At 48.5% G+C, this 27,087-nt stretch overlaps 1 protein-coding gene across 1 annotated transcript in view; it reads right to left on the minus strand.

The window, feature by feature from the left end:
- Positions 1 to 612: 612 nt before the first annotated feature.
- Positions 613 to 27,087, minus strand: part of wdr3 (WD repeat domain 3) — a 91,053-nt gene continuing 64,578 nt past the window's right edge. The window contains exons 19-26 of the mRNA XM_084315209.1: positions 24,259 to 24,343; positions 23,812 to 23,880; positions 23,370 to 23,462; positions 8,502 to 8,552; positions 6,242 to 6,285; positions 5,990 to 6,118; positions 2,801 to 2,894; positions 613 to 1,007 (exon numbers count right to left, since the gene is read on the minus strand). Coding sequence (XP_084171335.1) covers positions 852 to 1,007; positions 2,801 to 2,894; positions 5,990 to 6,118; positions 6,242 to 6,285; positions 8,502 to 8,552; positions 23,370 to 23,462; positions 23,812 to 23,880; positions 24,259 to 24,343 — 721 coding nt within the window. The 3' untranslated portion in view covers positions 613 to 851. The remainder of the gene's footprint in view (positions 1,008 to 2,800; positions 2,895 to 5,989; positions 6,119 to 6,241; positions 6,286 to 8,501; positions 8,553 to 23,369; positions 23,463 to 23,811; positions 23,881 to 24,258; positions 24,344 to 27,087) is intronic.

The following is a 27,087-nucleotide window of genomic DNA, read 5'->3' on the forward strand; positions in this document are numbered from 1 at the left end:
TGATTTTTCCCCCCTACACGATGAGCGTTGTGAGGTAAGCTGGGAACGCCTCTGGTCGCCAACGCTGTCCCGCGGTGATCTGTGGAGAGACACAAGGATGGAGTGGACCGTGACAGGTCCTCCCTGTCTGAACTCTTACCCACTTCAGCCTGGTTTGGCCCAGATCCAGCCCCTGCTCCACTCTAACCAACTTCAGCCTGGATTGGCCCAGATCCAGGCCCTCCTCCCTCCACTCCAACTCACTTCAGCCTGGTTTGGCCCGGAACCAGCCCCCGAATCGCCCCTTTCAAGCTCCCGCTAGCACAGGAAAGCCCACTGTAAACGTGTCTAAATCATACCTGTCCAGCATCACCGTGTGTGGGATGATCGAGGAGGGAGTAGCACTAAAGAGTCAAAACATGAAATGTATCTATTTAAGACTAGAGTTTTATATGCACGTGTTTTATATGTGGCCTGGGGTTGCAGTGGAACCTGCTGTGTGTACACACACACACACAGTACACACACACCTCTCTCTCTCTCTCTCTCTCTCTGACGTGGAGCTCTGCAGCGGAGGATTTATTCCTTTTAAAAAGCACAAGTCTATAAAACCTGAGGGACGGCGGTTTCAACGGGAGTAACTCAGACACAAGTTTATTTGGGAAATGAAGCGCGTCATTGAATAACACACTGTTACATCCTATCAGGTCTCTTATAACAGTTCACATGCAAAACCAACAGTATAAATCTCCTGGCGTCCAGTCTGACCCCCTGGAGAGCGGCTGTGATGTAGAGGCTGGGTGTTGTGGATGGAGGGTAATTCGGGGGGTATTTATATAAAAACAGTCTCTTTGTTTTATGTCCGTCATGATTCAGGCGATGGTGAGGATGGCTCGTTCCCTCTTCCTCCTTTTCCTCCTCCTGTCCTCCAGGCGGCCGGTCGCATCTGCAAAGAACATCACGTCCTCCTTGCTCTCCATCTCCCGCTGGAGGAACTGGAGGCCAGCGCCGTTGAAGCCCAGCAGATCCTGGAAATACGGGGGGACCAAACACAGGATCAGAACCAGAGAAAACTCTCTGCGTGGTCTAGTGAGTTTGTCGAGTGCAGAGTCGTCGACTCTCAACGATGTTACGAATATACTGCTCAGAATGAACGGTTATTTGTGTAATTGTGTTAACTTATCTTCAGATTGTAGTTTAGATTACATGCTCTTTCCAGATGGTGTGACATCTGGGAAGAGGTCCCCCTAGATCAGGGGTCTCAAACTCGCGGCCCGCGGGCCAATTGTGGCCCGCTGGATGATATTTTGCGGCCCCCTACTTGACATCAAAGTTTAGTGTTAGTGCGGCCCGCGCGCAACTTGTTGCCGAGTCGTTGTGCGAGTTGGATGTTTTATTTATTTTATCACTTGTAGGCTACCATAGCGCAGGCTCATGACAGCAACGTTATGTTAGTGACTTGGTTGAAACGTGATTCCGGAGTGATACCAAGTTGAAGGAAAATATATCCAGTGCGTATGACAGGCATTCTTGAAATTCTCCGCTGTCTGCTCTGCAAGCGGTGCTCTGCCTGTCTGTGTCCGTCTGTCTGTCTACTCTGGTCCAATCACATTCAGCATCCTGTCAGCGTTTCTCCCCCCCCCACCCACAGTCTGCGAATCAGAGCAGAGTAGGGCGGGTCTTCACGGAATGAGTGTTGTCTCTTTCAGCGGGGCCCGAGTCAGAGCGAGAGTTGACAGCGCATCTACAGGTAGTCTAATCTGTGTGTACTGTAGCTAGTAACCTCATTCCCAGTTTTACAGTATCTCCATGAGATAAATGTAGCTAGTAGCCTAGTTTTGCCAGCAGGCAGTTAGTAGAAAAATATGGCATGCTCATGCTGAATGGACTGAAAAATATGCGTTCATCCTCCCAGCACCAAACCAATGTGCCTAATATGCCAAGAAACGGTAGCTCTTGTGAAGAGTGGCAATTTGAAACGCCACTACGAAACAAAACAGTTATTTTGATGCAGCCTTTCCTCCAAATTCAGTGCTAAGAACCACAAAAATAAATGGAATGAAATCATCATATCAAGCTGCAAGCAGAATTATTGTTAAAGCTATGTCACAACGAGAAAAAGCAAGTCCTCACTCAGTGGCATGGGTGTTGGCTAAACACAAGAAGCCATTCTCTGATGCATACATAATAAAATAATGTATGACTGAAGTGATGGAGACCATGTTTGAAGGCAAACAAAAGCAAATCCTCAGATAGCACAGCAACCAGAATAACTGAAATACTGGGTGATGATTTGATTAAACTAACAGCTTTGAGATGGAATAAAAAGAAATGCACAGTGCATTTCCATAGCTGTGGATGAGTCCACTGACACCACTAAGAATGCTCAGTTGCTGGTGTTTGTGAGGTTTTAGTTAGTTTGTGAGAAGATTGGATCAGTTGTACTTTTTTTTGGAATACTTAGAACCCTTTTGTTGTGGAATATTTGATCCGGCCCAGCCTCACCCAGACTCTACCTCCAGCGGCCCCCAGGTAAATTGAGTTTGAGACCCCTGCCCTAGATGGACTCTATGTGGCCAGCAGATGGAGGCAGAGCCCTGACCTCCTCAGGTCTTACCAGCCCAAACCTCACAATCTGCACACCAGGGATAAATCACCCCAATTAGTGGGAGAAGAAAAAGGGCTGTTTAGAGCCGGGGGAGAGGCTGACGAGTGAACTGGCCAGGAAGAAAACCAAGGGCAACACCGGAAAGGACCAGCAGGTGTAGGACACTGTGTTTTTGTGTTTTATGAGTGAATAATTTTTTAAACGATTCCTCACTCTGATCTGGCGGACTTTGGAGATGGTGTTGCTCCTCAGGTCGTCGATGACAGACAGCATCATCTGATTACTGGAGATCCGACCAAAGTGGATCCTGGAGGGAAGAGAGAGAGAAAGCAATCAGATATGGACAAATGTATACACAGATAATTTAATGCAGACGTTTCTGAATCTAGATATACGTACTACATGGATCTAGATCTACATGCTGCTGTATTGCGGTAAGGTCGAGGAACCAAAATAATTTCACTGTACGGATGAGTACAAAGACGTAACAATGAAAATAATCTGAAGTCAAGAATATATATACATTTAACAAACCCTTGGTCCTTTTGGTTACACTGAAAAACATCTCTACCAGATAAAAAATTTAATTCATGGATTTCGCAGAATATCACACATTACTTTTGAGTAGGTTTGAACGATGCACCGATACCAGAAAAGTATCGCGATACCAGAAAAAACGGTCCAATACTCTTTTACTCTTCTTTTTTTTTTACTCATTTTATTAGTATCGCTGTACTTATTTTATGCCTATTCTTATGTCTGCACTTTTCTTTATTGCACTACCTTTATTGTCTTTTTATACCTATTCTTATGTCTGCACTTTATGCATTGCTTTTATTTTGTCAACTGTATGCAAATGTTATGCCTATGTTCATTTTAAGCCATTTGCTGTGAAGCACTTTAAGCTGCAATCCATGTATGAAAGGTGCTATATAAATAAAGTTATTATTATCGATACTTTTAGAATAGCCTGATGCCGTATTTTCTACGAGTTGAGTGGATGCGTGACCGGAGCTGTGTGTGAGTGAGTGAGTGAGTGAGTGAGTGAGTGAGTGAGTGAGTGAATGAGTGAGTGAGTGAGTGAGTGAGTGAGTGAGTGAGTGAGTGAGTGAGTGAGTGAGTGAGTGAGTGAGTGAGTGAGTGAGAGAGAGAGCGCGCACGGCGAGAGGCTTTGCGCAGTGGGCGTGTCAACAGTGTTGGCTGAACACACACCAAGGTATTTTCTACATCGTCTGTTGGTGATTCTGCCTAAAGCCAGGACTCCACAGTGTGTTGGTGATTCTGCCTAAAGCCAGGACTCCACAGTGTGTTGGTGATTCTGCCTAAAGCCAGGACTCCACAGTGTGTTGGTGATTCTGCCTAAAGCCAGGACTCCACAGTGTGTTGGTGATTCTGCCTAAAGCCAGGACTCCACAGTGTGTTGGTGATTCTGCCTAAAGCCAGGACTCCACAGTGTGTTGGTGATTCTGCCTAAAGCCAGGACTCCACAGTGTGTTGGTGATTCTGCCTAAAGCCAGGACTCCACAGTGTGTTGGTGATTCTGCCTAAAGCCAGGACTCCACAGTGTGTTGGTGATTCTGCCTAAAGCCAGGACTCCACAGTGTGTTGGTGATTCTGCCTAAAGCCAGGACTCCACAGTGTGTTGGTGATTCTGCCTAAAGCCAGGACTCCACAGTGTGTTGGTGATTCTGCCTAAAGCCAGGACTCCACAGTGTGTTGGTGATTCTGCCTAAAGCCAGGACTCCACAGTGTGTTGGTGATTCTGCCTAAAGCCAGGACTCCACAGTGTGTTGGTGATTCTGCCTAAAGCCAGGACTCCACAGTGTGTTGGTGATTCTGCCTAAAGCCAGGACTCCACAGTGTGTTGGTGATTCTGCCTAAAGCCAGGACTCCACAGTGTGTTGGTGATTCTGCCTAAAGCCAGGACTCCACAGTGTGTTGGTGATTCTGCCTAAAGCCAGGACTCCACAGTGTGTTGGTGATTCTGCCTAAAGCCAGGACTCCACAGTGTGTTGGTGATTCTGCCTAAAGCCAGGACTCCACAGTGTGTTGGTGATTCTGCCTAAAGCCAGGACTCCACAGTGTGAGCGTTTCACTCCATTAGTGACTAAAACGGATGTGTGTGAAAAATGATTGTGGTATCGTTTTAGAACCGGTATAGTGATAGCTGGTATCGGTATCAAAGTCAAGATTTGGGTATCGTGACAACACTACTTTTGAGTAATGGTGATTGCTCTTGAGTAGACCTTATGTTCACAGAAAACCTTGTCACTGTCACACCAGGGTTCCCAGAGACATTGCAAAATGAAATTCAAGGACTTTCAAGTACTTTTCCAAGCACTATTTAACATTTTAAAAGGGCATTTAAAAGGATACAATTTACTTTGAAATGCTGTGTTTTATAGGAAAATAAATCTGATCCAATATGTATGGCTTAAAAACCAATGTCCGACAATTAGTTGCACTTAAATAAAAAATTTACATTTCTTGATTCTGAAAATGTTTATCATGGATGAACAAAACGTTCAATGCGAATGGTTGATTTGAATTTCATGGACTTTTTAACTCATTGACTGCCATATGCTTTCGCCATCTTTACTAAATGGCACCAGCGTTATTGACAATTTTAGCGACGTTTGTAGACCCATTGTGTGTTCTGTATTATAGCTATGGAGACAATAGCATGGCTCATTTGACAGGCATTGTTCATAGTCCATTACTGACTAATTAGTTCATTTCTACACACTGTAGTTTGTTACACGCTAAACATCGCCCCATTTCCAGAATAATCCAGTATTTTTCCATAGATTGCAAGATATGACACATTATATGCAATAAGCCCAAATCGTTCTGGTTGATTGTCTGAAGCTCCAAATACTCCCAAATCAAAGGTATATACCATGTACATATGTGCATGGTATATACCATGGGGGGGGGGGGGGGTCGTTTTAACTCAAAACTGTGATCGTGTTTGTCAAGCATGTTTTACGTCCGGTAAAACACAAAACTGTGATCGTTACAAAAACATGTTTCAGGTTCGGTAAAATAGACATAGAATATACCTTAACTTAGCTAGAAGGTATTCCAAAAAGAATAATTCCAAGTGATCGCATCGCCATCGCAATTACCAGTGTATATGTCTATACTTGTTTATATGGGAAATACGCTTCAGGCAACACAATTTCGAGGCGATCGCTGTGTCCATCTGTTCAGGCAGGAGGAGTAGCCCTTGCCAAAAGAAATCTCGGGTTTTGGCGCTCAACGCATGGCGCAATAACCCGAGAAATCTCGGGTATGGCAGAGAAAGAGTTAAGCACTTCAAGGAACTCCAGGCCTTGACTTTTTCTTTCTTTAAGCACTTCAAGAACCTTGTGCGAACCCCGTCACACACACACAAGTTACCTGAGCAGGAAGAAGAGGCAGCGGCAGACAAGCTCCACCTCTAGGCCCTGCTGGATGTAGCTGTTGAAGAGCGCCAGCAGCTCTGGGACGTAGGGGAACGGCAGCACCAGCAGCGACACCTCCAGCTCACTGGGAACCACAGAGAAAATGAAATCAACCAGGACCACTGCTGCTTCTGTGTTCAGTCAACAACAGGTCACATGATCTGTCACTTTGACACAACTAGATGTTCAGTTAGGATGGATGTCTTACCTGGACCTCACCTTCTTGATGACGTCCAACACATAGCGAGACGGCTGTGAGGGAGGAGGGAGAGATCAGCTTACTGGTGGGAAACAAGCTTAGTTCTGTCTGATGATAAATGATAACCATATCCAGAGGCCACTTATTAAAGGCAACATACAATATTTTTTTTTTTAAAGGATTGACTCCTTAACCACTCAAGCACCGGACGGCCGCCATGCACGTCTGTCGGTCTAGCGCTGCGTTTTCGCCCATGGAAAGTTGAATTTGCCTCCTTTCGATCGTCACCTCACTCACCCTATTATTACTTTGGGTATGCAATAGTCAGGTGTTTTTTGCCCCATTTTTGCCCGATGCATATGTGGTTAAATAACCAATAGGTGGCTGATCTTTGGCAACATTCTAAAGGTCTTATTATATCTACGACAGTAATAGTACTAAAAACAAATAAAAAGGCGTTTGACGCTGTCCACTGTTCCAGTAAGGGGCAGGAGCTAAAAAAACGACCAAGTCGTGCCCATACACAAAGGCGTGCTGCTAACACAATGCTGCCTGCTAGGCATCCTGATGCGTTCTGGTCGGGAAGGAGGTTGAATTTGGTTTAAGGATTTGAAAATATTTCCTAGTTATGCCCCCTACTGCTCCTTTAACCTCGTAAGCATTAGACGGCCTGACGGTGGTGTAAGAAACTTCAGAATGTTACCTTTCAAAAGAGACCAGACTCATGCATGTGCTATAAGTATAAAGTATAATAAATCGCAAATTATTTTGGGTATGCAATCGTCAAAAAAATAATTTATAAGAAACTAGACCCATTTTTGACCGATGCTTAACTCATTCCCCGCCAACGACGATTATACTAGTTATTGGCCGCCAATCGTTGAACGCCAACAACGAGTATACTCGTTATTTGATAGTTATTTCTTTTATTCAATATTTCTATTCATTACAGGCCCACTGACTCTGGTTAACATTGGGAATCGCATTGAGAATGCCTAGGTGGAATACCGGCCGCATCACGCTAGACGGCGGCATCGAGCCCCCTTTCTAACATTGTATCCTGGGCTGTGGGACGGCGCCATGTCTCGGGTTTAATTTTTCCTTCTCGGGCGAGGCGAACGGTTGTCCCGGTTCCATCGAAGCGCATCAAATATCTCCGATCCATATGTTATGGTGGATTATGCTGTCGAGCAAATGATTTTTTTTAAATTTTATTACGGATCCCCATTAGCTGGTGCCATAGCAACCAGCTAGTCTTCCTGGGGTCCACACAAAAAAAACATACAAAAACAATTATTATTGCAAAACTAAATTATTAAAAGTCAGTACTCAACACACAATGCACAATGAAACTAACAAGATGGCTAAAATTACATGCAAGCAAATAAACAGAAAACAAAACAAAATACTTTACAGTGTTAAATACAATTTAAGATTGTTTTTAAAAGTGAATCTTTTTAAGAATTGCTTTCAGAATGCTCATCAATGTTACTAAAACACGTGTAGCTCGTACAGAATGCTCATCAATGTTACTAAAACATGTGTAGCTCGTACAGAATGCTCATCAATGTTACTAAACACGTGTAGCTCGTACAGAATGCTCATCAATGTTACTAAAACATGTGTAGCTCGTACAGAATGCTCATCAATGTTACTAAAACACTTGTAGCTCGTGCAGAATGCTCATCAATGTTACTAAACACATGTAGCTCGTGCAGAATTCTCATCAATGTTACTAAAACACGTGTAGCTTGTGCAGCGCTCATGTGGGATCATTAGACCTGTAGGTAGCGATGTGTTTTCACATTTACATTTCCTGTAGTTTTCATAATTGCTGCAGACAGATACACACACACACACACAGACAGACAGACAGACAGACGGACACACACATTCAATACGATTACATGATCTCCCCCAGGCTTTCGCCTGATAGAGATAATAAATAAATAAATAAAATGGATATTGGATATACCAGATGGCAATCAAGAAATTAGAATATTCTTTTTGGATTACTCCCGGCCACAGGTAAGGGCGATTTGACGTAAATTTTAGCTTGATCCTGCAATGCTTTTACACCGATCGGGCTGCTAACCGTTTTTAGTGTTCAATGCGAATGCCGTTACTGACAATCAAATAATCAGAAGCGACAAGGTGACTAACTCCCATCGTTTACAGCGTGGCAGTAGCTACCACAGGATAAGGCTAATAGCTGGCAGCCAATGAGTTAAGTGGTTAACGCTATTCTACCCCATACAGATTTACTTACAGTCACGTTTCCAAAGGCCAGAAGGATAGGGTTGGGTTTGGGTGGGGGTAACTGCAAAATAAAAGTACTGATTACACATAAACTCAACCAACCAAACATATTACCAATCATATCTGTTAAACAATAGGTGGACGGTACAATGACAGCTGTTGTAGAGGTCCCCCTGACCCCGCACCACTACCCTGCACCACTACCCTGCACCACTACCCTGCACCACTACCCTGCACCACTACCCTGCACCACTACCCTGCATCACTACCCTGCACCACTACCCTGCATCACTACCCTGCATCACTACCCTGCATCACTACCCTGCACCACTACCCTGCACCACTACCCTGCACCACTACCCTGCACCACTACCCTGCACCACTACCCTGCATCACTACCCTGCATCACTACCCTGCACCACTACCCTGCACCACTACCCTGCACCACTACCCTGCATCACTACCCTGCACCACTACCCTGCACCACTACCCTGCACCACTACCCTGCATCACTACCCTGCACCACTACCCTGCATCACTACCCTGCACCACTACCCTGCATCACTACCCTGCACCACTACCCTGCATCACTACCCTGCACCACTACCCTGCATCACTACCCTGCATCACTACCCTGCATCACATCACTACCCTGCACCACTACCCTGCACCAATACCCTGCACCACTACCCTACATCACTACCCTGCACCACTACCCTGCATCACATCACTACCCTGCACCACTACCCTGCACCACTACCCTGCATCACTACCCTGCACCACTACCCTGCACCACTACCCTACATCACTACCCTGCACCACTACCCTGCATCACTACCCTGCATCACTACCCTGCATCACATCACTACCCTGCACCACTACCCTGCACCACTACCCTGCATCACTACCCTGCACCACTACCCTGCACCACTACCCTACATCACTACCCTGCACCACTACCCTGCATCACTACCCTGCATCACATCACTACCCTGCACCACTACCCTGCACCACTACCCTGCATCACTACCCTGCACCACTACCCTGCATCACTACCCTGCATCACTACCCTGCATCACTACCCTGCACCACTACTCTGCACCACTACCCTGCACCACTACCCTGCATCACTACCCTGCACCACTACCCTGCACCACTACCCTGCACCACTACCCTGCACCACTACCCTGCATCACTACCCTGCACCACTACCCTGCACCACTACCCTACATCACTACCCTGCATCACTACCCTGCATCACTACCCTGCATCACTACCCTGCATCACATCACTACCCTGCATCACTACCCTGCATCACTACCCTGCATCACTACCCTGCACCACTACCCTGCATCACTACCCTGCATCACTACCCTGCATCACATCACTACCCTGCATCACTACCCTGCATCACTACCCTGCATCACTACCCTGCACCACTACCCTGCATCACTACCCTGCATCACTACCCTGCATCACTACCCTGCATCACTACCCCTGCATCACTACCCCTGCATCACTACCCTGCACCACTACCCTGCATCACTACCCTGCACCACTACCCTGCACCACTACCCTGCATCACTACCCTGCACCACTACCCTGCACCACTACCCTACATCACATCACTACCCTGCACCACTACCCTGCACCACTACCCTGCATCACTACCCTGCATCACTACCCTGCATCACTACCCTACATCACTACCCTGCATCACTACCCTGCACCACTACCCTGCACCACTACCCTACATCACATCACTACCCTGCACCACTACCCTACATCACATCACTACCCTGCACCACTACCCTACATCACATCACTACCCTGCACCACTACCCTGCACCACTACCCTGCATCACTACCCTGCATCACTACCCTGCATCACTACCCTACATCACTACCCTGCATCACTACCCTGCATCACTACCCTGCACCACTACCCTGCACCACTACCCTGCACCACTACCCTGCACCACTACCCTGCATCACTACCCTGCACCACTACCCTACATCACTACCCTGCATCACTACCCTGCACCACTACCCTGCACCACTACCCTGCATCACTACCCTGCATCACTACCCTGCACCACTACCCTGCACCACTACCCTGCATCACTACCCTGCATCACTACCCTGCATCACTACCCTGCATCACTACCCTGCATCACTACCCTGCATCACTACCCTACATCACTACCCTGCATCACTACCCTGCATCACTACCCTGCACCACTACCCTGCATCACTACCCTGCATCACTACCCTGCATCACTACCCTACATCACTACCCTGCATCACTACCCTGCACCACTACCCTGCACCACTACCCTGCATCACTACCCTGCATCACTACCCTGCACCACTACCCTGCATCACTACCCTACATCACTACCCTGCATCACTACCCTGCACCACTACCCTGCACCACTACCCTGCATCACTACCCTACATCACTACCCTGCATCACTACCCTGCACCACTACCCTGCACCACTACCCTGCACCACTACCCTGCATCACTACCCTGCATCACTACCCTGCATCACTACCCTGCATCACTACCCTACATCACTACCCTGCATCACTACCCTGCACCACTACCCTGCATCACTACCCTGCATCACTACCCTGCACCACTACCCTGCATCACTACCCTGCATCACTACCCTGCATCACTACCCTACATCACTACCCTGCATCACTACCCTGCATCACTACCCTGCACCACTACCCTGCATCACTACCCTGCACCACTACCCTGCATCACTACCCTGCACCACTACCCTGCACCACTACCCTGCATCACTACCCTGCATCACTACCCTACATCACTACCCTGCATCACTACCCTGCACCACTACCCTGCACCACTACCCTGCATCACTACCCTACATCACTACCCTGCATCACTACCCTGCACCACTACCCTGCATCACTACCCTACATCACTACCCTGCATCACTACCCTGCACCACTACCCTGCACCACTACCCTGCATCACTACCCTGCATCACTACCCTGCACCACTACCCTGCACCACTACCCTGCACCACTACCCTGCATCACTACCCTGCATCACTACCCTGCATCACTACCCTGCACCACTACCCTACATCACTACCCTGCATCACTACCCTGCACCACTACCCTGCACCACTACCCTGCATCACTACCCTGCATCACTACCCTGCACCACTACCCTGCACCACTACCCTGCATCACTACCCTGCATCACTACCTTGCATCACTACCCTGCATCACTACCCTGCATCACTACCCTGCATCACTACCCTACATCACTACCCTGCAACACTACCCTGCATCACTACCCTGCACCACTACCCTGCATCACTACCCTGCACCACTACCCTGCACCACTACCCTGCACCACTACATCACTACCCTGCATCACTACCCTGCACCACTACCCTGCACCACTACATCACTACCCTGCACCACTACCCTGCATCACTACCCTGCACCACTACCCTGCATCACATCACTACCCTGCACCACTACTCTGCATCACATCACTACCCTGCACCACTACCCTGCATCACTACCCTGCATCACATCACTACCCTGCATCACTACCCTGCATCACATCACTACCCTGCATCACTACCCTGCATCACTACCCTACCCTGCACCACTACCCTGCATCACTACCCTGCACCACTACCCTGCACCACTACCCCGCATCACTACCCTGCACCACTACCCTACATCACTACCCTGCATCACTACCCTGCATCACTACCCTGCATCACTACCCTGCACCACTACCCTGCATCACATCACTACCCTGCATCACTACTCTGCACCACTACCCTGCACCACTACCCTGCATCACATCACTACCCTACATCACTACCCTGCACCACTACCCTGCACCACTACCCTGCACCACTACCCTGCACCACTACTCTGCATCACATCACTACCCTGCATCACTACCCTGCATCACATCACTACCCTGCATCACTACCCTGCACCACTACCCTGCATCACATCACTACCCTGCATCACTACCCTGCATCACATCACTACCCTGCATCACATCACTACCCTGCATCACATCACTACCCTGCATCACTACCCTGCACTACCCTGCATCACTACCCTGCATCACATCACTACCCTGCATCACATCACTACCCTGCATCACATCACTACCCTGCATCACATCACTACCCTGCATCACTACCCTGCATCACATCACTACCCTGCATCACTACCCTGCATCACTACCCTGCATCAATACCCTGCATCACATCACTACCCTGCATCACTACCCTGCATCACATCACTACCCTGCACCACTACCCTGCATCACATCACTACCCTGCATCACTACCCTGCATCACTACCCTGCATCACTACCCTGCATCACATCACTACCCTGCATCACTACCCTGCATCACATCACTACCCTGCATCACTACCCTGCACCACTACCCTGCATCACTACCCTGCATCACATCACTACCCTGCATCACTACCCTGCATCACTACCCTGCATCACTACCCTGCACCACTACCCTGCATCACTACCCTGCATCACATCACTACCCTGCATCACTACCCTGCATCACATCACTACCCTGCATCACTACCCTGCACCACTACCCTGCACCACTACCCTACATCACTACCCTGCACCACTACCCTGCATCACTACCCTGCATCACATCACTACCCTGCACCACTACCCTGCACCACTACCCTACATCACTACCCTGCATCACTACCCTGCATCACTACCCTGCATCACTACCCTGCATCACTACCCTGCATCACATCACTACCCTGCATCACTACCCTGCATCACTACCCTGCATCACTACCCTGCACCACTACCCTGCATCACTACCCTGCATCACTACCCTGCATCACATCACTACCCTGCATCACTACCCTGCATCACTACCCTGCATCACTACCCTGCATCACTACCCTGCACCACTACCCTGCATCACTACCCTGCACCACTACCCTGCATCACTACCCTGCATCACTACCCTGCACCACTACCCTGCATCACTACCCTGCATCACTACCCTGCATCACTACCCTGCATCACTACCCCTGCATCACTACCCTGCACCACTACCCTGCATCACTACCCTGCACCACTACCCTGCACCACTACCCTGCATCACTACCCTGCACCACTACCCTGCACCACTACCCTACATCACATCACTACCCTGCACCACTACCCTGCACCACTACCCTGCATCACTACCCTGCATCACTACCCTGCATCACTACCCTACATCACTACCCTGCATCACTACCCTGCACCACTACCCTGCACCACTACCCTACATCACATCACTACCCTGCACCACTACCCTACATCACATCACTACCCTGCACCACTACCCTACATCACATCACTACCCTGCACCACTACCCTGCACCACTACCCTGCATCACTACCCTGCATCACTACCCTACATCACTACCCTGCATCACTACCCTGCACCACTACCCTGCATCACTACCCTGCATCACTACCCTGCATCACTACCCTGCACCACTACCCTGCACCACTACCCTGCACCACTACCCTGCATCACTACCCTGCATCACTACCCTGCACCACTACCCTACATCACTACCCTGCATCACTACCCTGCACCACTACCCTGCACCACTACCCTGCATCACTACCCTGCATCACTACCCTGCACCACTACCCTGCACCACTACCCTGCATCACTACCCTGCATCACTACCCTGCATCACTACCCTGCATCACTACCCTACATCACTACCCTGCATCACTACCCTGCATCACTACCCTGCACCACTACCCTGCACCACTACCCTGCATCACTACCCTGCATCACTACCCTACATCACTACCCTGCATCACTACCCTGCACCACTACCCTGCACCACTACCCTGCATCACTACCCTACATCACTACCCTGCATCACTACCCTGCACCACTACCCTGCATCACTACCCTACATCACTACCCTGCATCACTACCCTGCACCACTACCCTGCACCACTACCCTGCATCACTACCCTACATCACTACCCTGCACCACTACCCTGCACCACTACCCTGCACCACTACCCTGCATCACTACCCTGCATCACTACCCTGCATCACTACCCTGCATCACTACCCTACATCACTACCCTGCATCACTACCCTGCACCACTACCCTACATCACTACCCTGCATCACTACCCTGCACCACTACCCTGCACCACTACCCTGCACCACTACCCTGCATCACTACCCTGCATCACTACCCTGCACCACTACCCTACATCACTACCCTGCATCACTACCCTGCACCACTACCCTGCACCACTACCCTGCATCACTACCCTGCACCACTACCCTGCACCACTACCCTGCATCACTACCCTGCATCACTACCCTGCATCACTACCCTGCATCACTACCCTGCATCACTACCCTACATCACTACCCTGCATCACTACCCTGCATCACTACCCTGCACCACTACCCTGCACCACTACCCTGCATCACTACCCTGAATCACTACCCTGCATCACTACCCTACATCACTACCCTGCATCACTACCCTGCATCACTACCCTGCACCACTACCCTGCATCACTACCCTGCACCACTACCCTGCACCACTACCCTGCACCACTACATCACTACCCTGCATCACTACCCTGCACCACTACCCTGCACCACTACATCACTACCCTGCACCACTACCCTGCATCACTACCCTGCACCACTACCCTGCATCACTACCCTGCACCACTACCCTGCATCACATCACTACCCTGCACCACTACCCTGCATCACTACCCTGCATCACATCACTACCCTGCATCACTACCCTGCATCACATCACTACCCTGCATCACTACCCTGCATCACTACCCTACCCTGCACCACTACCCTGCATCACTACCCTGCACCACTACCCTGCACCACTACCCTGCATCACTACCCTGCACCACTACCCTACATCACTACCCTGCATCACTACCCTGCATCACTACCCTGCATCACTACCCTGCATCACTACCCTGCATCACTACCCTGCACCACTACCCTACATCACTACCCTGCACCACTACCCTGCACCACTACCCTGCACCACTACTCTGCATCACATCACTACCCTGCATCACTACCCTGCATCACTACCCTGCATCACATCACTACCCTGCATCACTACCCTGCACCACTACCCTGCATCACATCACTACCCTGCATCACTACCCTGCATCACATCACTACCCTGCATCACTACCCTGCATCACATCACTACCCTGCATCACTACCCTGCATCACATCACTACCCTGCATCACATCACTACCCTGCATCACATCACTACCCTGCATCACTACCCTGCATCACTACCCTGCATCACATCACTACCCTGCATCACTACCCTGCATCACATCACTACCCTGCATCACTACCCTGCATCACATCACTACCCTGCATCACTACCCTGCATCACTACCCTGCATCAATACCCTGCATCACATCACTACCCTGCATCACTACCCTGCATCACATCACTACCCTGCACCACTACCCTGCATCACTACCCTGCATCACATCACTACCCTGCATCACTACCCTGCATCACTACCCTGCATCACTACCCTGCACCACTACCCTGCATCACTACCCTGCATCACATCACTACCCTGCATCACTACCCTGCATCACATCACTACCCTGCATCACTACCCTGCATCACATCACTACCCTGCATCACATCACTACCCTGCATCACATCACTACCCTGCACCACTACCCTGCATCACATCACTACCCTGCATCACTACCCTGCATCACTACCCTGCATCACATCACTACCCTGCACCACTACCCTGCACCACTACCCTGCACCACTACCCTGCACCACTACCCTACATCACTACCCTGCACCACTACCCTGCACCACTACCCTGCATCACTACCCTGCATCACATCACTACCCTGCATCACATCACTACCCTGCACCACTACCCTGCATCACATCACTACCCTGCATCACTACCCTGCATCACTACCCTGCATCACATCACTACCCTGCACCACTACCCTGCATCACTACCCTGCACCACTACCCTGCATCACTACCAGGGGAGGAAACTAACTTTTTGGCTTACCAGCCAACTGGCGAGTATCTGATTTTTTTTACCAGACAAACTGATTTTTTACCAGCCAAAAATAATCGCTAATTGTGATAATTACTTCTTTGTATGTCTTCGTCTAAATTGATTTTCAATCATAGTAAAAATCACACCGTGTCTCTACTCTTTAAAATATTTATTAGCATAAAACATTAATAACAGTCTCTACTCTTCACAATATTAGCATACAACATGTATTAATCACACTGTCTCTACTCTTCAAAATATTAGGATATCACATATTAACATGAAAGAGGGAACTATTCTGGACTGGGTTGGGCTGAACTAGGCAGTGAAAGATGCTGGGCTGGACTAGGTTGGACTGGGTTGGGCTGGTCTAGGTTGGACTGAGTTGGGCAGTGAAAGAACCAAGCATTTCACTGTAATGTAATAGCTAAATAAAACAACTTGACTTGTTACATTTGCACTCTGGTTGTATGCCAAATGTATTCTGGTTGTACTGTACTTGTGCTGTAAGATGACAATACATTGGAACCGAATCGACAACGCTAGCGGTTCAGCAGGTGTATTCTGAATGCCAAGTATGACAACATCACCGTTGTGAAGGGCATATGGGCGAGTGGTGATATGGGGGGAAACCCGGTAATAATAAAATGTCACTCGGCTGCATTTAAGCAAAGCCGCTCAGTATAGTCCACTATGTTGAACGCGCGTTATGGTAGCTTGTTACATGCTAGGTAGCTAGCCGGCTAATGCTGGTTGACTTGTCATTCTCATCCGACTCGAAGGAGACGCGTTGCTGTTGTTCGCCCCCATGTCAGACCGCACTGATATCCGAAAGAGACGACTCTACATGCAATTATTTTCATCCACTGATGTGTTTTTGTCTAAGTTGGTCTACGTTGTCAAGCCGGTGGCAGGAGTCTGTAGGTCCGCGCGCAGTGATCTGTCCACTTCCCCTAGATGGGCGGCATCTTCTAGAAAATGAGTGTTCATTGGAGGAGCTTACAACGATGATGTTCATTGGTTATGGTTGGATTATTATGAGGAGCAAATGGGAGGAATCAAGGGGGGAGTCAGAGTTCGGTTTGTGCCAGTGAGCGAATCAGCAGATTGCAGAATGATTTTTTTGTTTTGTTTTGTAATTACTAGTACTCGCCAGACTGGCGAGTGCTCTTCATGAATTACTCGCCAAACGTAAAAAATACTCGCATTTGGCGAGTAAAGTGGCCTAATTTCCTCCCCTGATCACTACCCTGCATCACTACCCTGCATCACTACCCTGCATCACATCATTACCCTGCATCACTACCCTGCATCACTACCCTGCATCACTACCCTGCACCACTACCCTGCATCACATCACTCCCCTGCATCACTCCCCTGCATCACTACCCTGCATCACATCACTACCCTGCATCACTACCCTGCACCACTACCCTGCACCACTACCCTGCATCACTACCCTGCACCACTACCCTGCATCACTACCCTGCATCACTACCCTGCATCATTACCCTGCACCATTACCCTGCACCACTACCCTGCATCACTACCCTGCATCACTACCCTGCACCACTACCCTGCATCACTACCCTGCATCACTACCCTGCACCACTACCCTGCATCACTACCCTGCATCACTACCCTGCACCACTACCCTGCACCACTACCCTGCATCACTACCCTACACCACTACCCTGCATCACTACCCTGCATCACTACCCTGCATCACTACCCTGCATCACTACCCTGCACCACTACCCTACATCACTACCCTGCATCACTACCCTGCATCACTACCCTGCACCACTACCCTGCATCACTACCCTGCATCACTACCCTGCACCACTACCCTACATCACTACCCTGCATCACTACCCTGCATCACTACCCTGCACCACTACCCTGCACCACTACCCTGCACCACTACTCTGCATCACATCACTACCCTGCATCACTACCCTGCACCACTACCCTGCATCACATCACTACCCTGCATCACTACCCTGCACCACTACCCTGCATCACTACCCTGCATCACATCACTACCCTGCATCACTACCCTGCATCACATCACTACCCTGCATCACTACCCTGCATCACTACCAGGGGAGGAAATTAGGCCACTTTACTCGCCAAATGAGAGTATTTTTTACGTTTGGCGAGTAATTCATGAAGAGCACTCGCCAGTCTGGCGAGTACTAGTAATTACAAAACAAAAAAAATCATTCTGCAATCTGCTGATTCGCTCACTGGCACAAGCCGAACTCTGACTCCCCCCTTGATTCCTCCCATTTGCGCCTCAATCCAACCATAACCAATGAACATCATCGTTGTACAGATGCGCTCTAAACTCCTCCAATGAACACTCATTTTCTAGAAGATGCCGCCCATCTAGGGGAAGTGGACAGATCACTGCGCGCGGACCTACAGACTCCTGCCACCGGCTTGACAACGTAGACAAACTTAGACAAAAACACATCAGCGGATGAAAATAATTGCATGTAGAGTCGTCGCTTTCGGATATCAGTGCGGTCTGACATGGGGGCGAACAACAGCATGCGACGCGTCTCCTTCGAGTCGGATGAGAATGACAAGTCAACCAGCATTAGCCGGCTAGCTACCTAGCATGTAACAAGCTACCATAACGCGCGTTCAACATAGTGGACTATACTGAGCGGCTTTGCTTAAATGCAGCCGAGTGACATTTTATTATTACCGGGTTTCCCCCCATATCACCACTCAATCAATCAATCAATAAATCGCCCATATGCCCTTCACAACGGTGATGTTGTCATACTTGGCATTCAGAATACACCTGCTGAACCCCTAGCGTTGTCGATTCGGTTCCAATGTATTGTCATCTTACAGCACAAGTACAGTACAACCAGAATACATTTGGCATACAACCAGAGTGCAAATGTAACAAGTCAAGTTGTTTTATTTAGCTATTACATTACAGTGAAATGCTTGGTTCTTTCACTGCCCAACTCAGTCCAACCTAGACCAGTCCAACCTAGTCCAGTCCAGCCCAGCATCTTTCACTGCCTAGTTCAGCCCAACCCAGTCCAGAATAGTTCCCTCTTTCATGTTAATATGTGATATCCTAATATTTTGAAGAGTAGAGACAGTGTGATTAATACATGTTGTATGCTAATATTGTGAAGAGTAGAGACTGTTATTAATGTTTTATGCTAATAAATATTTTAAAGAGTAGAGACACAGTGTGATTTTTACTATGATTGAAAATCAATTTAGACAAAGACATACAAAGAAGTAATTATCACAATTAGCAATTTTTTTTGGCTGGTAAAAAAAATCAGATACTCGCCAGTTGGCTGGTAAGCCAAAAAGTTAGTTTCCTCCCCTGATCACTACCCTGCATCACTACCCTGCATCACTACCCTGCATCACTACCCTACATCACTACCCTGCATCACTACCCTGCACCACTACCCTGCATCACTACCCTGCATCACTACCCTACACCACTACCCTGCATCACTACCCTGCATCACTACTCTGCACCACTACCCTACATCACTACCCTGCATCACTACCCTGCATCACTACCCTACATCACTACCCTGCACCACTACCCTGCATCACTACCCTGCATCACTACCCTACATCACTACCCTGCATCACTACCCTGCACCACTACCCTGCATCACTACCCTGCATCACTACCCTGCACCACTACCCTGCATCACTACCCTACATCACTACCCTGCATCACTACCCTACATCACTACCCTGCACCACTACCCTGCACCACTACCCTGCACCACTACCCTGCATCACTACCCTGCATCACTACCCTGCACCACTACCCTACATCACTACCCTGCATCACTACCCTGCATCACTACCCTGCATCACTACCCTGCATCACTACCCTGCACCACTACCCTGCATCACATCACTACCCTGCATCACTACCCTGCATCACATCACTACCCTGCATCACTACCCTGCACCACTACCCTGCATCACTACCCTGCACCACTACCCTGCACCACTACCCTGCACCACTACCCTGCATCACTACCCTGCATCACATCACTACCCTGCATCACTACCCTGCATCACATCACTACCCTGCATCACTACCCTGCACCACTACCCTGCATCACTACCCTGCACCACTACCCTGCATCACTACCCTGCACCACTACCCTGCACCACTACCCTGCATCACTACCCTGCACCACTACCCTGCATCACTACCCTGCATCACTACCCTGCACAACTACCCTGCACCACTACCCTGCATCACTACCCTGCACCACTACCCTGCACCACTACCCTGCACCACTACCCTGCATCACTACCCTGCACCACTACCCTGCACCACTACCCTGCATCACTACCCTGCATCACTACCCTGCATCACTACCCTGCACCACTACCCTGCATCACATCACTACCCTGCATCACTACCCTGCATCACATCACTACCCTGCATCACTACCCTGCATCACATCACTACCCTGCATCACTACCCTGCACCACTACCCTGCATCACTACCCTGCATCACTATCCTGCATCACTACCCTGCACCACTACCCTGCACCACTACCCTGCATCACTACCCTGCATAACATCACTACCCTGCATCACTACCCTGCACCACTACCCTGCATCACTACCAGGGGAGGAAATTAGGCCACTTTACTCGCCAAATGCGAGTATTTTTTACGTTTGCCGAGTGATTCATAAAGACCACTCGCCAGTCTGGCGAGTATACAAAAAAAAAAAAAAAACATTCTGCAATCACTGCACTGGCAAACGGTGCGCGTCTTATGAGTGCTCGCTTTAGTTGACAGTGCCACGAGAGCACTGCACAAGACCACCCGCGGACATATAATGTTTAATAAAAGTTTGCGCAGTACTGGCCAACCCGCGGACATATAATGATAAAAGTCCTGCGTTACTAGGCTAGCCATCAGGAGCACTCTCAAACGGATAACGTTAAACACAGCAGAAGATGGAAAACAGACAGACTGACCAACGGGGAACTGCATCCAACCCTAGCACAACCCTCGAGTATAAGTTACTAAGGACACATCTAAATCACAGAGGTGTAATGTTAGTCTACTGGAACTGTATACAGTGGTTAGCTTCTAGTTAGCATTTTAACGTTAGCCCCGTGTGCTCAAAGCAGCCAGCTAGGTGTATCTGTTATGACTATAATGTTTCCAAAAAAGCACCGGACTACGACGTAAGGTTAGACATTTTATTTCATGCTCAAAAGCCCCTGGCTTGCACATCGCAGTCACGAAAGGGGCTAGCTAAGCTCAACCAGTGCACTGTGCACAACAGCACACCAACCCAACTGACGTTACCACAACACTTGACGGTACTTCACAGCACTGTCGTAAGACCACCGTGCTGTCTTAAAGGCACAGTGTGCCTACCCAGATGCATACACAACATTGACGAGGCTTGACAACCGAGGTTCAAAGTTAACTTGATTGATTGATTGAAAACTTTATTAACAGATTGCAGAATGGGTACAATACAGTACGGCTCAATACACACAAGAGTTAAGGGGATGCAGCCCAGAGAAAGACTTTCGTCTTGTTTACATCAGGGTCCCCCATTTTCAATTCATCATAACATATGACATACAGATAGACTACTGCTACATCTATACATTTCACATCTATCTATACACTTCACAACATACTTCGGTTTTTTTCTTTCACTGCCCAACCCAGTCCAACCCAGCATCTTTCACTGCCCAGTTCAGCCCAACCCAGTCCAGAATAGATACCTCTTTCATGTTAATATGTTTTATGCTAATATTGTGGAGAGTAGAGATTAATGTTTTATGCTAATAAATATTTTAAAGAGTAGAGACACGGTGTGATTATTTTACTATGATTGAAAATCTATTTAGACGAAGACATACAAAGAAGTAATTATCACAATTAGCGATTTTTTTTGTCTGGTAAAAAATCTGTTTGGCTGGTAAAAAAAATCAGATACTCGCCAGTTGGCTGGTAAGCCAAAAAGTTAGTTTCCTCCCCTGATCACTACCCTGCATCACTACCCTGCATCACTACCCTGCACCACTACCCTGCATCACATCACTACACTGCATCACTACCCTGCATCACTACCCTGCATCACATCACTACACTGCATCACTACCCTGCATCACATCACTACACTGCATCACTACCCTGCATCACATCACTACCCTGCATCACTACACTGCACCACTACCCTGCACCACTACCCTACATCACTACCCTGCATCACTACCCTGCACCACTACCCTGCATCACTACCCTGCACCACTACCCTGCACCACTACCCTACATCACTACCCTGCATCAGCACCCTGCAAGAGTGCAGACATGTAAAACCTCTACAGATACGGACACCACATTTTGCTGACCACAAGTACTTTGTTCTATGAGTACTTGGTAATTGAAACGATTTGACAGCTGCTTTATTCTGTAGAATATTGTGTGGAGAAAACATTATTCATACAGTACAAATACAAACCTAACACTTTATTTTCTCATTTTAACTGATAGGTAATCTTTTCGTTATCATTAAACAGTGTTGTGCTGGTACTCAGGTCTTGGTATCCTGGACATTCCTCAATATCCCTAGTTGAATTTTTTAAACAAGAGCCTGCAAAAATAACATAACGGCTAATCTACTGGTGACAATAACATGGGGGGACATCAGCGGTCAGGCTCTGACACCAGTGTTTGTACCTGTTTGCCTGCGTGTTCACAAGCATATTTATGCTCCTCCATCTTCCTGCTTTCATCTCTGTAAAGCTCCAGAGCCTCCATGATACGCTCTGCCTGCATGGAACACAGTCAGGCGAATGCAGAAAGATGGGCGTCACACAGATATATGCACAGTACGCATGTATGCATGCACACACACACACACACACACACACATAAATTATGCTATATGACTATATACGTGTTCTCAACCTGGGAGACAAAATTATTATAAGAGGTTGTGAAAAGATATACAAGACATTACATTTTCGTATTCATAATTACTGCTATAACTGCTTTTTTTCTTGTGAAGTAATGCATATTTTAAGACTAGCTTTCCTCCATTTCTATTAAGTGAAATAGGCTGAGAATGGAGAATGATATTTTGGTCAGGTTGCCAGTTGAGAACCAGGCAGATACCTACAGCTTTAACCGTGTCCAGAGTCTTCTTCCCGGCTGGCGCTGCCTCTCTGTCTTTCATCTCTCCTGGAACCTGCCAGAACACATTGTGAAAATCCACACAGTTAGAATGAGACTATCATTTAGAAAGGCGTGATTTGATTAGTTTGTTTTTTATGTCTTATATCAACAGATGCTCAACTACTAGGTATAACTAGGTTTGAAGTTGCTTTCATTAGGTGTAGGAATTGGATATCAAATATTGCAGAATCTTTGGCCTCCAACATAACTGACCTTTAGAGCTCCAATTGGCCCCTTTCTGGGTAAGCTAGCATGAAGGTACCAACATATTCCCTGCAGTCTCTAGTTACATACAACACCATCATCATCATCACTCGCTAGAGCCGGTGAAATATGGTAATGTCGGCAAAGCGATACATTGGTCGACCGCTATCAGAGACAGAGCACTTACCTCAGGCTCCTCCCCCTTGGCCATGCTCTCCTCGAACTCTGCCTCTCTCTCCTGGGAAAAGGAGAAAAAAAGTTCAGTTTTTGTTCTACAGAGTTTTAATTACATTAAATTAATATGATTCATAGACATAGGGTAGATTGAGGGAAAGGCTCTTTCTTTTGGGGGATTTAGGACAGTTCTTCAAAATGCACTTTTGGAACAAAAAAATAAGAGAATTCTAAGACCTGCAACATCACCTCGTTTCTTCATCATCCCTACTCCTCCATCCTACCTCCTCCCTACGCCTCCATCCTACCTCCTCCCTACGCCTCCATCCTCCTCAATCCTCACTCCTCCCTACTCCTCCATCCTACCTCCCTACTCCTCCATCCTCACTCCTCCATCCTCACTCCTCCCTACACCTCCATCCTACCTCCCTACTCCTCCATCCTACCTCCCTACTCCTCCATCCTACCTCCCTACTCCTCCATCCTCACTCCTCCCTACTCCTCCATCCTCACTCCTCCCTACTCCTCCATCCTCACTCCTCCCTACACCTCCATCCTACCTCCCTACTCCTCCATCCTCACTCCTCCCTACTCCTCCATCCTACCTCCCTACTTCTCCATCCTCCCTACTCCTCCACCCTCACTCCTCCATCCTCACTCCTCCCTACTCCTCCATCCTCACTCCTCCCTACTCACTCCTCCCTACACCTCCATCCTACCTCCCTACTCCTCCATCCTACCTCCCTACACCTCCATCCTACCTCCCTACTCCTCCATCCTCCCTACTCCTCCATCCTACCTCCCTACACCTCCATCCTACCTCCCTACTCCTCCATCCTCCCTACTCCTCCATCCTACCTCCCTACTCCTCCATCCTCACTCCTACCTCCCTACTCCTCCATCCTCACTACGCCTCCATCCTACCTCCCTACACCTCCATCCTACCTCCCTACTCCTCCATCCTCACTCCTCCCTACTCCTCCATCCTACTCCTCCATCCTCACTAGTCCTCCACCCTCACTCCTACCTCCCTACTCCTCCATCCTCACTACGCCTCCATCCTACCTCCCTACTTCTCCATCCTACCTCCCTACTCCTCCATCCTACCTCCCTACTCCTCCATCCTCACTCCTCCCTACTCCTCCATCCTCACTCCTCCCTACTCCTCCATCCTCACTCCTCCCTACACCTCCATCCTACCTCCATACTCCTCCATCCTCACTCCTCCCTACTCCTCCATCCTACCTCCCTACTTCTCCATCCTCCCTACTCCTCCACCCTCACTCCTCCATCCTCACTCCTCCCTACTCCTCCATCCTCACTCCTCCCTACACCTCCATCCTCACTCCTCCCTACACCTCCATCCTACCTCCCTACTCCTCCATCCTACCTCCCTACTCCTCCATCCTCCCTACTCCTCCATCCTACCTCCCTACACCTCCATCCTACCTCCCTACTCCTCCATCCTCACTCCTCCCTACTCCTCCATCCTACCTCCCTACTCCTCCATCCTCACTAGTCCTCCACCCTCACTCCTACCTCCCTACTCCTCCATCCTCACTACGCCTCCATCCTACCTCCCTACACCTCCATCCTACCTCCCTACTCCTCCATCCTCACTCCTCCCTACTCCTCCATCATACCTCCCTACTCCTCAATCCTCACTAGTCCTCCACCCTCACTCCTACCTCACTACGCCTCCATCCTACCTCCCTACTTCTCCATCCTCCTCTCTCTCTCTCTCTCTCTCTCTCTCTCTCTCGTTATCTTTAAATAAAAATCGAAACTGTTACTAACTGTAATACAAACAGTTCAGTTTGTCAGGTACATGCAACACAGATTACAGTGTTTACATCCGTCTGCTTGAGAAAATACCATGTTCTGCATCTGCAATAAAAATGATTGAAGTGAGATGAACAGTTATTTTTAAATGTGTGATCTAAAGATAAACAAAGGGTTTTAAAAGTGTTATATTTATCTTCTCTTATAGTACCAGAGAGAAGCTGAGGAGAATCAACCAGCAAACAAAAGCTAAATTTGTTTAAAAAAAAAAGTATATATATATATATTTTTTTTTTTTGTATCGAAATGGTATCGAAGTATCGATACTTTTCAAGGTATCGTATCGAAGTCGAAATTCCAGTATCGTGACAACACTATACTCCTCCATCCTACCTCCCTACTCCTCCATCCTCACTCCTCCACCCTCACTCCTCACTACTCCTCCATCCTCACTCCTCCATCCTACCTCCCTACTCCTCCATCCTACCTCCCTACTCTTCCATCCTACCTCCCTACACCTCCATCCTACATCCCTACTCCTCCACCCTCACTCCTCCATCCTCACTCCTCCCTACTCCATCCTACCTCCATTCTCACTCCTCCCTACTCTTCCATCCTACCTCCCTACTCCATCCTCACTCCTCCCTACTAGTGTTGTCAAAAATATCGAAGTATCGATACATATCGATACTGAATATTAAAAACGGCTTCGATACTCATTTCCCGAAATACCGATACTTTCTGCAGTATCGGTACCAGCTGGCGAGTGTTCTACAGCAAGTTGACACGCTGTTCAGAGCGCGCTTGCCCCTCCGCCTCCTCCGAGTCCAGCCCTCCCCCTCACAGAGCCGTCTTCAGACATTTTAGCTGAAGATAGCAAATGCAGAGCCTCCGCAACTTGTGCTTGTGGATAAAGAAAACAGCAGAAGTGCTGTTTGGAGGTACTTCGGGTTTGAAGTAAACAACGAAGGACAAGCTAAAAATGCCCCAATGCTATTTGCAAGCGGTGTTACAGAGCAGTGCCAGCGCGGATCTCGATAAAGAAATTAAAGAGGTTCGT

Source organism: Notolepis coatsorum, assembly GCF_963971535.1.
Source record: "Notolepis coatsorum genome assembly, chromosome: 5".
NCBI lineage: Eukaryota > Metazoa > Chordata > Actinopteri > Aulopiformes > Paralepididae > Notolepis > Notolepis coatsorum.